The following is a 16,671-nucleotide window of genomic DNA, read 5'->3' as shown; positions in this document are numbered from 1 at the left end:
AAATGCAATTTTGTAGTGGATTTGTTTGAAACTCTCCTATTTGTTCCTTTGTGAAATTCCTCCTCTGCATTGGGAAGGTGGAGCAGAAATTAAATCACACCTACAAAATGAAGACTTTGTTAAAGAGAGGAGTATTGCGAGTTGCTTGAAGGTGGAGATTTGGGGGCAGCCTTGTCACCCTATTTAAATGTGGTGATCTTTCATTTGTGTATTATGTAAAAAGAAGTACAGCTTTGTCACCAGCACCCTACCTCAGAACTCCATAAACTTGACTGGAATTGAAAACCCTCCAGCAGAATGTAGATCAGAAGGACTGGAAGGACCTGATGGGTAATTAAACTAGGGGACAAAGATGATTATCAAAAGGCAGCACATTATACACTTACATCTCTTTTAGATGAGCTGCATCATCATCACAAGTGAATATTAAAGTATTATCAGGCAGTAAATACAGAGCCTAAATTTTCCAAATGTCATAAATACCATTCAAGTCTCTCATCACATTTCTAAAAACTATGATTACTTTCACTGAATAATGAATTCTTAACCCACCTAAAGGATATTTAGGAAACACATCTGATATCAGTACAGCTCTTACCGTACAGTTTTGCTCTTTAATATGAGTCCAAAAGCCAGCTGCAGACTTGGCTACCCAATTTTTGAGATGGAGGCACAATTTTCTATTAAAAAGTCTGCACTTATCAAGTATTTTCAGAGAGCTTATGTTCAGGATTCAGGATTGGTTTCTGTGCCTAGTAGTTCTTGTGTCTTTTGGGATGAAGAAGAGAAGCTTAATACTTTTGAAATATCAATATATTAATATAAAAAAAATATGCCTAGAGTAAACATATTAACAACTAATATACCCCTGTTTATCTAGTGACCACTAGTAATAAAAGGTCATTTGATAAGTGATCTAATGTGTAACTGGGAAAATAAGAACCAATGCAAAGAAAAAAGCCTCAAAATGATAAATTGATGGGTAGTGTGCACCCATCCCTTGCATTCAGTCTTGTCCCTGCTTCCCTAGCCTGTGTAACTTTCAGGCTTGTGCTTGTATCTGATCACCAAATCAAGCCCTCCATCTCCAAAGGAATGGTAAACAGTAGTCACAAATATCATCACTGAGCAGAGTCTTTCGGTGATGCTTATTGGCAAGATGCAATTTTGATACCAAATATCAACACCCAGTGCAGAAAACACTATGTGACTGAAATTCTGCACTCAGAACAGTTCTTTGCCCTGAAGAAATGCCTGTCTCACTATTCATAGAATCACAGAGAATCACAGAATATGCCCAGTTGGATCATCAAGTCCAACTCCTGGCCCTGCCCAGCATCATCCCCAAGAGTTACACCACATGCCTGAGAGTATTGCCCAAACCCTTCTTGAACTCTGTAAGGCTTGGTGCTATATATTTGTATTTGTATTTTTTAGAGGTATGGGAGACAGCAGTTGCAATTGCTACAGCTGATGTCCTGCCTGCACTCTGATTTCAGGCATGTTAGTGAGTTTTTAAGCTGTGCACCACCATAGCTGCTACCCAGGCAAAAAGCAGCACCCAATACAGCATCAGGGACAGTAACTGGTTTGGATTCCTTACCTGAAAAAATATTCCAGACTGCAAGGTCGAGGGGTTTTAATACAATAAAGATGTATTTTTCCAGTTGGCACAAGCAAACCCAAACATTAGACCTTAACTTTATAGTAAGATTAAATAAATGTAGGCTGGCAAGCACTCAGACAGAATACCTTGCCAGCTGTCCTGTCTTTTACAGACAACTCTTCAACTCATCATGTATTATCTCAATGCCATACTTCTAGGTAAAAACTGTAGGCTAAACTTAATGCCTGATCACTAACCTAGGGCTCCAAAAGCAGTACAAGCCAGAAAGCTCTACAAGTATCAGTTTCAAGAACCCACTCTTTAACAAATGAGCTTCACATTTGTGGTGGGCACAGTTGAAACACAGTGTACCCATCAGCCTGGCTATGGGTGAGAAAGGTGTGGGTGTCAGCTGCAAGGTCTAGGAAAGCAATGAATGCAAGGTTTTAATTCTAAAGGGCTACGCAAAGACACTTGGCTGGTTTGTAGCCATTTTCAGCTTTTCCAGCTGTTTTCAGCCCACAGGCCATATCTATTGTTTTGACACTATGCAAGTACTATGGTAATTTCAGCCAAACTTCCTGACCCCCTGTGCTGTCAGGGTCTTAAAGCTGTCATGGAGCAGCAAGGGGGGCCTGCTCCACAAGGTAAGGCAAGCCAGCAGTGGAGGGGCAATGTAGGGCAGTGACCTCACTGCTGAGGGTGCAGTCCCACAGTACCTGAAGAACAGTAGAGCGGGGCTGATGGTGGTAACCAGTTTCACACAACAGTTCTATGATCACTGAACAAGTCCATGGGGATGAGGGATGTCCATGTCACACAAGGAAGTCAAATCATCAAGGCAAAGGCAGAATCAGACAGGCACAGGACTGAATTCTTGCAAAGTAGATTAGACAAGCACCCAAGGGCAAGGACCTGGCCCTAAACACTGCTCTTGAGTTGAGGGTCTCATAAGACTCCCAGGAGACTTCCCACATTTCTCTCACACAGGTCTTCCTCACTGACCAGCTGGATTCAAGGTCACCCAGCTGTAGGCAGTCAAACCCCTTTGAGGACCAGGAGCCTGGCAGTGCCTTCAGGATGCAGGCATGGAGCTGTCAGTCACCTCTGTACCAGGGACACCAGGAAACACTGGCACTTGTAATAGTCACCATCACCAAGCCCTATCCTGAGCAGCCTCAGCCATCCTGAATGACCTACACTGAGGAGTTTCCCAGGCCATCAGCAGGTACCCAGCCTCAGCACACTCACAAAACCTCATGGCATTCCTGTGCTCAGAAGCATCATATGCCTCTATGGCAGAAACATACCAAGGTTTCTGCATATTTACTGGGCTGACCATGCTTCCACAGAACCAAAAGATACTCTAAGGAAGAGGCTCTGCACCACAGAGGAATATCCCACCAAACTTCCAAGGGAAGGAGCATATACTGTTTGTCTCCCAGTCTGTCTCCCAGTTTAGCTGCCAATGTGAAGGGAGTCAGTGAATTTGCAAACTTCTCATCTTCCTCTCCAACATTTAAATAAAGACCACCTTTGCAAAATAATACTGTTATGTTGGAATATCCTTATAATTTTGCTCAGACAGCATGGCATAAAAAGATCTGTAGAGCTCTAGCATTACTGTTCCCCTCCATCTCAGCACAGCACTTGCTAAGACAGCAGAGCAATTAAACATGTAGTCTCCTGTTCCATAAAAGAGGTGTAAACTACATGTTTTGATACTTTCAGTGCTACAGCATCATAAGATTAACTTGTTTCAGGGTTTTCTTCAGTCCAGATTCAGATTCCCAGTGTGACGGTGTCACAAATGAGCAAAGTAATTTGAGAGGAAGGATACATAAAGAGGAAAGTTGATAGATGTGTTCCTGTCAGTCACTCTCTCACAATGACCATGTCACAATTTCTGCTGAGTCACTGTTGACTAAGTTTTTGATGCTATAGAATGTTCTCTGGATCCCCTTCCAGAAGGTGACCACATAAAGCTAATAAATCAATCCCCGACTTCAGTGAGTATTTGATGAAGGGCAGCTACCCAGTGCACAGGCTAGAGAAGACTAGGAAGTACAGCTGAACAAGAATGCTTTTCTTCACAAACATATGTTCCTTCACTTCAAATCTGCTTGTCTGTTTTTCCTCTGCTCTGTAACCATTCAAAACAGCCCCGTAGTCCACATATTAAGGAAACCCTGTTCAACCGAAACCTTTATGGCCACGTTCTCCAATATGATTTCTTTCTAGAGTCCATAAGCTTTGGGTTATTGTGAACAATTCAAAGTTCAATGAGACAGGAAAGTAGCACCTCTATGTTTCAACTTCATGCTTCTGCTTTCCCTCTGCTATTCCTGGTGGGAAAAAAATCTTTTGGCTTGGAAATAGTAATAATAACCAGCTTCTGCTTATGGTCGAACATTAGGAAGAAAAACAACCTCACAGAGACGCTAACAATTCTTCAGTAGTCAGGGTAATTATTACCAACAATTCATACCACAGCTAGCACAGCAAAACTCCCACTCTAACTGTATTTAACTTTTTTTATTGAGGAGAACAGACATCTTTTCTCATATCAAAGCCTGAAGAGGGAATTACCAACAAATTCTGGCACATAATCACATTCTTTTAAAATACACTATTATACATCATGAGATCCCTGAAACCAGAGAAGTTTCCATAAAATTCAGACCACATGATTTCAAAAGGTTTAGAGGGGAAGGATAAAAACGATAATATAAAAAATGATAGTACAATTACAGTCAGTTGCAAATTGATTGAAAAAGGAAGCAGGAATACCCCTATGATGAGAGTGCATTTCCTGAAATGCAAATCAAGACACTATGTTGTATGAAATGGTGTCTGCTCAAGCTTTTAATTAAAATAGGAATACATATTGCTTATTTATTTAGTTGGATTGTTGCTATATACAGAGTATGAAAAATGTATTTATTGGGTTACAAACAGAAAAATACATGGGAGGAAGTTGAATACGGAGTTTTGGATTTCTGACAATGTTATTCACTTTGACATAACATGGATACTAAACAGGAATGAAGTTCCGCGGACAGTTGACTAAAGGAGCTAGCCACACAAGGCCTAAGAAACGACATTAACTGAAAAATTTTTAAGAAATAATTTTGAAGGTGTTTAAATTAGACTTCTGGACAGAAAAGAAATATTGAGTTCTTATAGATCTATTCATTATAGAAATAGAACATGATAGATTCTTTCTTCACTTGAAAAAATTATAAAAAGTTGCTTAAGTAAAAGTATAAATTTGCTTGACTATAGCAAATGTAAAAGCATTTTTTTCCTTTGTAAAAAAGTGTTATGTGTTACAAGAAGGTCACATTGTTTCACTGGCAGATGACACTTACATCAGTAATGCCATGTTTCAAACTTTTAAGGGTTTCAGTAACAATGGGATAATCCTTAAGAGATATAATCCACAATCAAGACATAAACCACAATACAGCATAGACATGGCACATTACTCATGGTGAGGAAAGTATTGTAATATAAACAACCATTACAAAAATATGCAAAAATTATAGTTTAAGCCTTAAATTTACACTAAGGAATACCTCACAATGTTATAAAAACCAGTTCAGACTTTCCTTTGTCAATGGACAAAACAATGTAGCTATACTGGGATGCCACTGTGCCTCAGGTACCTGTAACTTAAGTTTTAGTGATTCTGGTGTCGTAACAACCTTAGACCTAACATGGTAAGTGATTAACAAGCTGAACAGCCTCAGCTTTGTGTGATTTCCTCCACAGCCACACCATTCAGTTACTCTGCAAAGTTCATAGAAACAGTCTTCAATAAACAAAAATTATCCCAGTGGCAACTATTCCACCATCCCAGTTTGCCACTTGTAGACAAGAATTCTTTACCGTGGAGGAAGGTGATATCTCCTACAGTGTGGATGTCCTGATCCTCTACCTGGAGAGAGTAAGAGAGGAATTAAATACATTGAATGAACATTAAAGCCGGAAAACAAGGGCTTAGTAAGATACAGCCTGCAAGAAAAGTCACATTTACAGATATCTTAAAAAGTACATGTCCCTTTCCAGTTGGTGTGTAATTATGGCTAGTATTCTGAGATCTTGGACAAAGTGCATGGTGGCTCTTCTTAAAACTCTTGGGTGATCGTAACTTTTAAACCTAGTCCAATTAACAGGTTGGGATAGTGAATCTCATCTGTGGCTGGTAGATTTGATTGTATGAATTTAGGTAAGGATAATACACTGTTTAGAACCAGACATAAGCTATATTTACAAATATTTTCATAGTGGCTTAAGTGTGTCTGTGCACAATACTGCTTTAGTTAAGAGTCCTACTAGCAAAGCAGTACTCACAATGTAAATTAAGCCTTTTCTCAGCACTGAAGTTCTACCAGGTCCCATCTGCATTACAGTTTTACCAAAATCCTATTAATTAGAAACATGCTTGAAAGTGACACCAGTGTGAAAGACTTAACTAAGTATTATCAGCAGTTATGTGTTTTACAGCGTGCTAAGACTGAAGTGAATGTACCCTTTTGATGCAATTACATTCTGTGAATAAACAGATAATTAACACTGATTTCCATAGTTCTTAATGCTCAGTTTATTTTTAGGTTCTTATAGAATGAGTTAACATTGTGATGTAAAACAATGTATTAGTGGTCTTAACTTCTAATTAATGAAATTTGTCTACCGATAGGGTATATGGGCTGTGGTGTGGTGCTACAGCCACAAACCTAAAATTCATAAATAATCAAACAAGAAATACTAAGGGAAAATCTACCTCCCTGAGGCTTAGATGTCCTGCTCTCAGTAACATGGATGTGCTTTTATCCATTTGTAACACACAGCCAAGAAATTTATGGAGAGAAGTTAAATGAATAAAATCAAACAAAAAAAAAACCCCAATCCTCCCAAAACGCAAAAAAGGAGCCACAGCTGAATTCCCCCCACTCAAAATACAGCTAGAGGATGAGCTACTCATTACAGCAGCTGGGTGGTTACAATTGACCATAAAATGAAGGATGCCTGAGTCCAGTTCTTGTTCTGACTGAGAGGATTCAAGCCATCTTCCCAGAGAAATACCACTGCTTCTTGGGTTGATGCTTTCTTGGGGGAGGCACTCTTTCCTCCACAGGTGAAGCTGAGACATTGTCACAGAATTCTTAAACATTAACTGATAAGAGAGAGCAAAGGCTGCCTAATCATTACGTACACTCGTGACACAGAAGATATGGGTCCCATGGTTACTGTTGCATTTCTTTTTACTGCATTTAATCCAATGATATATATATATATATATATTTATATATATATTTATATACATCATATAACAACAGGAGCCATAACAGTGTACATGGAAAGGTACACAGAGGATGGGACAGACAGATATCAGCAATATTACTAGGGAGTTTTATCACATAAGCTACCATGAACAGAAAATGGCTACTTTTTTTGTTATTTTTCCTCTCTCTTTGGTGAGAAACACATATAGCAGATACAACAGCTATATAGAGAAGTAACCCAAATACCCCTGCTAATATTAGCAAACTTAGGAAAAGAATTTTGTCAAAATGAGTCATGTTGGTAGATCACTTTAAAAGGAGCTCTAAAACATTGCAGGGCTCTTTTATAAGGACATTTTCCCAATAAACCTGTTTAACTTAAAAACCAGGCAATTTAACTGCAGTTATGGGGTCATGTTTTAAGAGTGTCCTGCGGGTAAGAAATATGGCTAGTGTAGAAGAAGCCAAGGTGTTTAAATAATGCTACTGAAAAACAGTGATAACACAGCAGCACAGTTACTGTAGAACAGACTCTAGCCGTAAGATCTCTGGAGCTGGTCAGAGATTATCTGACCCCTGAACATCAGGTTTCTTCAGATGATCAAGAACAATGACCAGTTTGAGTTTTGTTTATGATCAGCAAACATACTCTATATTTTAGCTTTATATTTTACAAAGAAGATCAAAGAGTATTATTTGTGAATCAAATGGTATTATCTTACTCTGAAGCATTCAACAGTGGCAGCTGACACATTAAAGACTTCACTGTGTCTACTTATTATTTATATTTCCTAATCACACCACTGATCGTATTTGAAAACCTCACCTGGAAACATAAAAGAAATTCAGGCTCTGCAGATGTAATAAAATAACTGATGTTTCTTAGACACCTCTCTGCCTTTTGCTTAGTTTCTTTAATCTACGTGTATGTGCTTTAACTCACAGTAACGAGGAAGTAAAATTGAACTAAGTCAACTGAACAGTGCTATCCACAGTGGTGTTTCACTGAAATGTCTGTTCTTTTCAAGAAGTGAGACTGGTGAATGACTTAGGATTAATGCCAAGGCAAGACAGAACTTGCATTTGTATCACTTAGGCAGTGACCTGGAAGCAGAGACCCTGATCTAGAAAACCACTTAAGAATGTGCTTAACTTTATTCATATGCTTGAGCTTTTTGTTGAAGTAGGAACGAGATCTGCAGCTAAAGACTTCAGACACATTTCTGTGCAGCTGTGCCAATTTGTTTTAAGAACTATTACAATTTTAAACACAGTTCATCTGAGACCAAGCATGAAAATTACAAATACCACATGAAGGCTTATTTCCCAGAACACTGTGAGTAGAAGATGACTGCAGATTACAATGCTACACGCCACCTCACCCTGCAGAGTTAGTTTTTGCAAGTGGCAATACACAACTGTGTAACTGGTGCAAGTTTTGTCACTGACTGCTGTAGGGTAACTGCAAACATAAACATGAACTGCAGGTAGACACAGAGCTGTTATACTGGTGATAAGAACAATTCCAAATCCACAAACATGTATTCATTTTTTTACCTTGGGACTGCAGATGTCTTTGTGCGAACCCCCTCATCTGGTTCTGATATGGAGAAACATAATGACTTCTGTGTGGCTGTTGGAACCTGGGATTAAAATCTCTTTGTTCTCTTCCTGAAAAATAGTGTTCACTAAGCAACTCTGACAGTATGTGAGATTAAATGAAGGAAAAGAGAGACAGCATATTCTTTTTCAGGAAACAGTATTTCTTAGTTTTGTGCCAAAATACTCACTCACAATTATGATTTTTCCAAACTAAAGTCAGCCTAACAAGCATGGTTCTTGTCCTCATTTCTATCTATGCACATCATGATTACAAGCTGTTAACAAGTGTATTTAGAAACCAGATTAAAATTTTATGACACAGATTTGGAGACTGCAGTCATTAAAACAAACAGAAATCTCTCTTCAAATTGGAATCACAAATCATAATTAAAATGGTTAAATATAGCTCTCAAGGAAAAGCAGATGCTACCAAGGTCTGGTACTACAAATCACCAACAGATCTCCTCAATTTTGAGTGTCCAGCATGAGCTTGTTGTAGAGCCACATCAGAAGTGCTGCTGCCACATAACGCAAAGTTCAGAACTAGGAGAAAATCATTCTGTCTGTTGTAATTTGCTCAAGGAATTGTGAAGGGTAATTTTATCCTCACAGACATTATAACTGATAATCAGGTATTAAGCAACTAATAAATATAATATGAGCATAAACACTGAGATTCAGTGTAAATTATTTCAAAGTTTCAAAGCCTCAACATTCAGGCTGACCTGTGATTGAGGTTAAAAATCTTTTAGATGTTTTTTTCCCTGAAAGTCAGGCAGATCAGGTAGGGAAAACAAAAATTTGCAAACTGAGTTCTCTAGCAAACTGAGCCATAAAGCTGGGGGAAAAAGAGCAAGATTTTAAACAAAAAAGCACAGTTCTTCAAATTGCCCAAAAGCTCTCTCCTATTTTGAAATATGTCAGCAAGTCCAATAAGAAGTATTTCATCTTCAATGCCTCACTCAGACCTTCAACTATCAATGTTAAATAACTCCCCTGAGGGAATGAAAGAAAAAGCTGAGTCATATAATTTCTCCTATAAAAATATCTTTAGTCACTGAATAAATAGTGATGTTTCTGTCAAAGAATGATACTTATTTCATATATCTCACTAACTATGTACCTTGATGGAAATATTATTCTATGTAAACCTGGGTAATGAAATTCACACAAATTACTAAAAAGGGAAATATTTTCTTAGATCTATTCATTGCTTCTTGGAGAAAGAACTTAAGATTTACTTGTCATGATGGGCTGCCTATGTAATTGCTGCTGCTGTTGAAGGATAATTTAGCTCATCTATATATTAACTTTATTGAGAAAATTGCCAACCTGTGTTAAATCCATTCCCTCTTGGTCTGCTCTGTATTGTTCTGTTCTTTGCCATGCAAACCTTGCAAATGAAAGACTTCAGATTCTGGAAGGGTGTGTACAAAGACTCCTGCAGAAAACACAGTTAAAAATCAATTACTCTTCTGCTCTTCTTTCTTCAGCTGTAGCATAAATTTAACACATACAAAACAACCATAAGACTTGTCTTAGCCACATTTGTGCATGCATGAAGGTGGTAGATCTGGTTCACACTTTCACAGGAAATAAAGTTTGAACATTTAATATTAAATGTGGATACTTGGAGGGATGAGTACGGGTGCAGAAGAAATGCTTCCCCCTTTCTCAGTGAAGTATTTTTTCCTTCTCTGCTCACATCTGTAAATCCCTTGCTGTCCTATTCTACGACCTTGCACCTGTGGATACACTTAACTAGCCTTCCATCAGCAATACCACAGGCAGAGATGGTTAAAGCCTCCAGATAAGACTGATGAACTCATGGAAAATACACCAGTTAAAATCAGTCTATTCATCTCATACATTAGAAACAAAACTTAACCCAACAGTAATACATCTGCCCCAACTCCTGACTGATAAAACACAACTAAGTCTAAAAAGAAACGGGGGACTTAAATTCAAGTGTTTACCTTGTGGTGTGATGAAAAATTCTACTGTCAAAAGGACAAGCTGAAGCTATTTAAGGATGCAATACTGAGAGATGTGATAAATCCTTAACTTTCTCTGATTCCTGTGAGATCTGAAAAAGTGACAGTCTTAGAATGTATTTCTTATTTCCTGACTGGTACCAGGCAAGTCGGATTTACTATACAATGAAGAGAATGAGGAAAAGAGAGATTTTAGAATCATAGAATAATTTGTGATTTTCATAAAATTGCACTGATTTTTACAGGATGGCAATTCCTTTTTTAGGAGCAGGAAGGAGAGAAGATGATGACAGGATAAGCTAAAAAATCTAATAGGTAGCAAGACTGCAGTAACTAGAGAGGTTTCTTAAATTAGAGGTAGAGTCTGACTCCCTGAGCCCTGCTGAGAAATTCCCTGATACATTTTTGAGTTAACAAACCTCTTCAAAGAGACTTAACCAAAACCCACAGATTTTTTAAAAATTTCGTTTTACCACAAAAACTGGGTCCAGCCTGTGAAGAACACCCTCTAATGAGAAAAACCTTTAATTTTATTCTTGGGAGAATAAATTCAGAATGTATGGAGGTTGGATGAAAAGTAAGATCAGAAAAGAACAAAACATATCATTTATGCCAACCCCATGATGTAATTTGGTTTTAATTTTAAAAAATCGATCACGAGCATACTCATTAGTAAGAAGCACAATAAAAAGGCTAATAAAATGATAATATCATTGCCTCACTTCTTTATGAGACTATTATAGGCAATTTTCTATGTGGATAAACAAACTAATAAGATTACAGTTTTGAAAAACAGAACTAGCATAATATGAGCTTAGCATAATTTTTTTAAAAAACAAGATGGCTCTAATTTTATTCTTATCAGACCTGCCCATTTTTTAATCTTTAACAGCTGTTAGGCTACAAAGAGCTGAGCTACACAAAAACTTGCAAAAATATCAACTGTATTTAATGTATACATTTTCTTATTTTGGTATAAGAACTTGTAGGAAGCAACCCCTAAAATGTTCAAAATTTTTGACATACATGTAAATATTTAACCAGGTTTGTATTTCCATTGTAATTGTCAGAAACCTATTAACTGTATTCAAAGAAAACCCCCACTGATTCTGAGATTGCCTCAAGTTCCTGAAGCAATGTAACTGTCCAGATAATAGAGAATGGACCCTAAGAGTTAGGAGACAAGCACTGAACAACCAAAGGACTAATTTTTCCCTATTATTTTTCTTTTCCATAACAAAACATCCCATGTAGAATAACTTCTTTTTTCTGAATATAATACTGTCACTATCACCAGGTTAGATTTATGGTGCTCAAGGTTAGATTGTTAACAAACAAGTGCTGAAAGATCTTGGCTTCCAGCAGTACATTAAGCTCTGCCAGGAACTAAATGCCATTTTTATTTATTAAAGTTGAACTTATAATAATAGAAAAAACCAATCACATATACTTGCTGCCTTGCCAGAGTTCCCAGCTAAACTGGCATCTCTTGGCAATTTTCCCCAAACAGATTCTTGCCTCAAACTGATAAGCTGGAAAGCTATTTTATTAGTCTGGGTACATATCTCTGCCATATATGTACCATAAAATTGTACCTAAAAAAGAAAAAGGTATTTAAACAACTCTAAAAGTACACATAGCTAAAGTATTTTTTCTCACAACAGAACTGTTTATCTGGGGTTTGTTTAAAACAGAGCATCAGGCTTTTAAAAACCCTAACGTAGATATTTCAGTTGACCAAGCAGATTTCTAACTCTGTTCTAGGAAAGTAAGGTCTTTCTTCATCTTCATTATAAAACAGAATAAAATAGAACTCTCACACTAACACAAGATTTTAAAATGTTAGCTAAAACATACTATGTAACACATTTAAAAATATCTGTATCAATTAATACAAAAGTTGTACAGATTTAAATATGTATTGTCAAAGTTACCCACTAACCTGAATTCTACCCAAATGGAAAACAAGTATCAATTTCCCAAAGATCTGGATACTTTTACATTTTCCCATTTATTCTTTAAACCCTCTATTGTTTTGCAGAAGTCCTGCATGAAATTCCCGGATGAACCATTAGCCCAATCCAATATCTACTGAAATCAACAGACCAATTAATAGGAACCACAGGATTTGGATAGAGGTTATGGTCCTAATCATATGATTGAACACATATGGAAAGGATTATTCTCCCCCTTCATGCTAAGAACATGTTCATTCCACCCACCCACAAGAGCTGCACTCCTCATTCCAGATCAGCATGGTATGCTGGACACAAAAATCACAAAAGTTATACAAAAACAACTGGCATTGGATGCATGAGATTAAAATAAATCAAAACTGAAACCTTTTTTCTCTGTAATTACTTTACTTTGACCTCAAGTGATACATTCAGTAGCAGGTAGAAGCATTTCAAAGGTAAGATTTTCAAAAGTAATTAAATGATACAGGCTTTTCAGACACATTAATTAAAAAAGACACGTTAATTGAAGGTCTTTAGAGCTACCTTTCCAGATGGGTACAGATCTACCCAAGCATCTCTCCACATATTCTGTGCTGGTGGGGCATGAGGCAGGTCTGGTTTGAGGCTTCACCAGTGCATCAGTAAAATCTTGCACCAAGTCTAGCTGACCTCTGAGCCTGGACATGATGCCACAGTGCAATGCACGGTGCTCAGCTGGCCCCCGGTACCTCCCTGCCCAGACATGACTGAAATCATACCGGTCTTTTGGTAACACAGCATGCAAATCTTATAAATCCTCAGATTTGCAAGATAAAGTGGGACTGAGAACTAAATAAGTACTTAGAGGTACTTGGTAGAATTCTAAAAGAAATACCCATATTTACCTCTTCTAAAAGAATGTACCTTCTTCTGATTTCCAGTTCCTCTTTGAATTTGTCAAACCTTCATCTCAAAATTTAGGTTCCTTAATGCCTTTAAACGTATCACTCTTACACACTTGTTTTTTAAAAGGTGTTCTTAACAAGTTGCTTAAAATCTTATGGGGGAAAGATTTCACCAACACCTCAGTACCTCAGTACTAGAAAACTATTGTGGGCATTTTCATTTTTGAAATTGACAACTATATTCCTTCTATCACTTTCTGAGTAGTGGGAACAAAAGTAAAGGTAAAATTACAGCTTCCTTCATAAGCTCGGTATTTCTGCTTTTTTTTAAAAATGTTTTTTGTGGAGAGAACCAAAAAAGAATAAGAAAGAGAAGAAAAATACAAAGCAAGGAGAACCGTGTAAACATGAATATTAAAACAACAAACAAAATGGACATGTATATTTTTACAAAGACTGCAGAACTAAAAGGAAGCGATTACTTACATTGCCTTCCAAAAGTTCTTCCACGGAGCAACGTCGGTGCGACTGCTGGTATTTTTCTTGAAAAAGTTTTCCATCAAACACTGCCCAAGGCATCAGATCATCCATCCTAAACGGAAAGCCACAGGCACTGTTGGCCATGAGCAAAGTCGTAAGACCACGGATAAGGACAGCACCCAGATGCACAGCCCTGGAGTCTACTTGGGCAAGCTGTGAACACACACACACACAAAGGCAGGTCTCACAAATCAGGAAATATGAGCCATCTTACCATCACCTTACCATATAAACATGCAAACAGCAGAGAAAATAATCAACTGTGCTGATGTTGTGACAATGATGGCACTCTACTCCAAAGCAGAATTTGTCTGAGGGTTCTATATCTAGTTTTATTCAATCAAGTGAAAGAAGTGAATTTTAATAAATACAGCATCTCATTCAAAATTTTAAGACAAACACATTCAAAATGTAAATGGAAAGAAAAAATAAATGGCTCCATAGTACTTTCCAAGCATTAGCAGTTCTGCAGAAAAAAAAGTTCTGTTAGTGGAATGCAAAACATGAACTGGGAGTACAAATTGATGTGTACAGTGATCCACTGACCTTCCAGAGTTTGCTTACCCCGGAAATGTTACAGCGTTTAGAGATCATTTAAACTGCAGGATCTGACAGAACAAAGTTCATTGTATCCAAGCTTTTATTTTAAACACTCTAGAATTTCCTTTGACTGTAATCTGAAAGTCAAATTATTTCACTTCAACCTGGACGTCTCCAGAAGAAATACTGGAATCGTGTGACAACATTTAGAAAATACAAAATGAGAAACTCAACAAGACAATTAAAACTCACAGCCAAAATAAACTCCATGGGTGAATTTAACATCCTGTCGTGGCAGAGGAGAGCAAAATATAAAAACCTTGAATCCGGTATGGGGAAAACTCTGATTTTAAGTACTGTTTAAACAGCACAAAGCTTGTCAGTGGGAAATGCCTTTTCCAGTCTGTACCAAAGCTGTCTGTTAGGATCAGGAGAGATTTATAACAGTGTGGTCATCAGTACTGTAATCCGTGGTAGCTGTTGTACCCTTACAGTATAAATTATTCCAGAAATAGAATAGTATCCAAAACACTGCAGAACAGAAAGGGCAAATTGTCTTAGCCCCAGCTTCTGGAGGGCTGTGAACTGTTTGAAATGAAATGAAATGAAATGAAATGAAATGAACTGAAATGAAATGAAAAGGGTTGACCATTATTACTACATCTTACACCTCAAAAGATCTCCAAAAGACTTAAAGGTATAAACATACGCCATCAGTGCCACATGCTTTAAAAAATGACAAGTAGTAGCAAAATCTGTGAAACGTAGTAGCAATGAATCAGAATTTTTCCTTCCTAAGGTCCACATAACAAAATCAGGAAACCTTTGATAGCAATAAAGAGCTACAAAGCTTCTTCCAAAAATGAAAATCACAAATCATTTGGAAAATAGAGCCAGACCCTGGTGAAGGAGCTAGGTTTTGTGCACTATTATGCAATGACCTAAATTCTGTTGCATAATTTGCCTAGGTGAAGCTGACTTCTGTGATGGTGCTCTCTCTAACCACAGACAAGGGGCAGTAGGGTTCTGTAAAGCTGCCTTGAAGATATGAGGTGCATCTCCACAGGCTGCTCGGTAAAATGCAAAAGCAAAAGAGGACTCAGATACAAAGATGCAGGCAGGGAGATGCCAGGCAGGGAGGTTCAGAGCCCTCTGGGAAGAACAACTTCTGTCGCTAGCGATTCCTGGAAAGGCATCAGGCTGGCCACCAGGGCACTGACCCAACAGGACAGTCAGTAGCTGAAATTCATCCAGTGCAGACAACTGGAGACAACCACTGACATCCAGACAAATGCAGAAAACGCAAGCTAATTTCACAGAATTTGTACCATGGTTTGGGTTGAAAGGGACCTTAAAGTTCATCTAGTTTCAAGCCTCCTGCCATGGGCAGGGACACTTTCCACTAGAATTTGAGCAGTCATTTAGAAAATGAAAGGTTCTTATCTTTCACATTGTGACATTTCATATTTGAGTAAGGAGACTCTCCTGTGCCCTCCCTTTAAAAGAAATGTATTTTCAGTAGGGGATCAGGCCATTGAGCTTCAGGAAGTTACTGCCTCCAGATGTCAGCTACCATTTTGCCAGCTGAGACTAGTAACTACACACACACTTGCAACTCTCTTGCTCTGGCAAGTAAAGCAGGGGTTTGCAAACTGTTTAACAATGCTGAAGGGTACTTGAAAGAGGAATGTTGTTTAAGTGAACCAGTATTTGTAGTAAAGTAAACTGCTAGAATGCACACAGTCACTTACCATGTTGTAGCTGAGATTCTTCCATTGCATTTACTAGATTGTTTCTGATCATCAGATCAAATCTTAATACCTGCTAAGGAAGTGTGTCCACATCATTTACAACCATAGCTGTGTTCTTTTCAGTTAAACTTAAGACATATTGACCAACAAGATAAAATAATGTCGATGGTGACAGGGTGTACAATTAGAAGACTTCATTGTCTAGGGATATCAGTCCAGAATTTTCTTAAAGCACTGTAGTATTGGGGGGTGGAGGATTTGTGTGTGTGTTTGTGTGTGAAGGTACCAGGTAAGGGTTGGTGTTTTAATGGAAATTAGTATGAGCAAGACCAATGCAAGAGCTATCAACAGTGATTTCTTTATTTTAATAGGACAGGAAATACATTCACTAAAGGGTAGTTTCTGTTTTCCATGTCTGGCAATGAAAACCAAAGAAAAGGAAAGCACAGTGAGTCTGTAACAATGAGGCTGTGCACATGGCAAACCACACAGTTGCCTTGCCATGGGA

General features: G+C 37.9%; 1 protein-coding gene across 2 annotated transcripts in view; it reads right to left on the bottom strand.

Moving 5' to 3' along the window:
* Positions 1 to 4,453: 4,453 nt before the first annotated feature.
* The window catches only part of FAM120B (family with sequence similarity 120 member B), a 48,405-nt gene continuing 36,187 nt past the window's right edge, over positions 4,454 to 16,671 (bottom strand). For both annotated transcript variants that reach the window (XM_066178731.1, XM_066178732.1), the window contains exons 7-10: positions 13,819 to 14,025; positions 9,829 to 9,937; positions 8,452 to 8,565; positions 4,454 to 5,546 (exon numbers count right to left, since the gene is read on the bottom strand). In XM_066178731.1, the coding sequence (XP_066034828.1) occupies positions 5,494 to 5,546; positions 8,452 to 8,565; positions 9,829 to 9,937; positions 13,819 to 14,025 (483 nt within the window). In that variant the 3' untranslated portion in view covers positions 4,454 to 5,493. The remainder of the gene's footprint in view (positions 5,547 to 8,451; positions 8,566 to 9,828; positions 9,938 to 13,818; positions 14,026 to 16,671) is intronic.

Source organism: Chamaea fasciata, unplaced genomic scaffold (assembly GCF_029207755.1).
Source record: "Chamaea fasciata isolate MVZ Bird 193981 ecotype frontalis unplaced genomic scaffold, bChaFas1.0.hap1 SCAF_3, whole genome shotgun sequence".
Lineage (NCBI taxonomy): Eukaryota > Metazoa > Chordata > Aves > Passeriformes > Sylviidae > Chamaea > Chamaea fasciata.
Note: the sequence above shows the minus strand (reverse complement) of the source record. Positions and strands in the feature narration are given on the sequence as shown.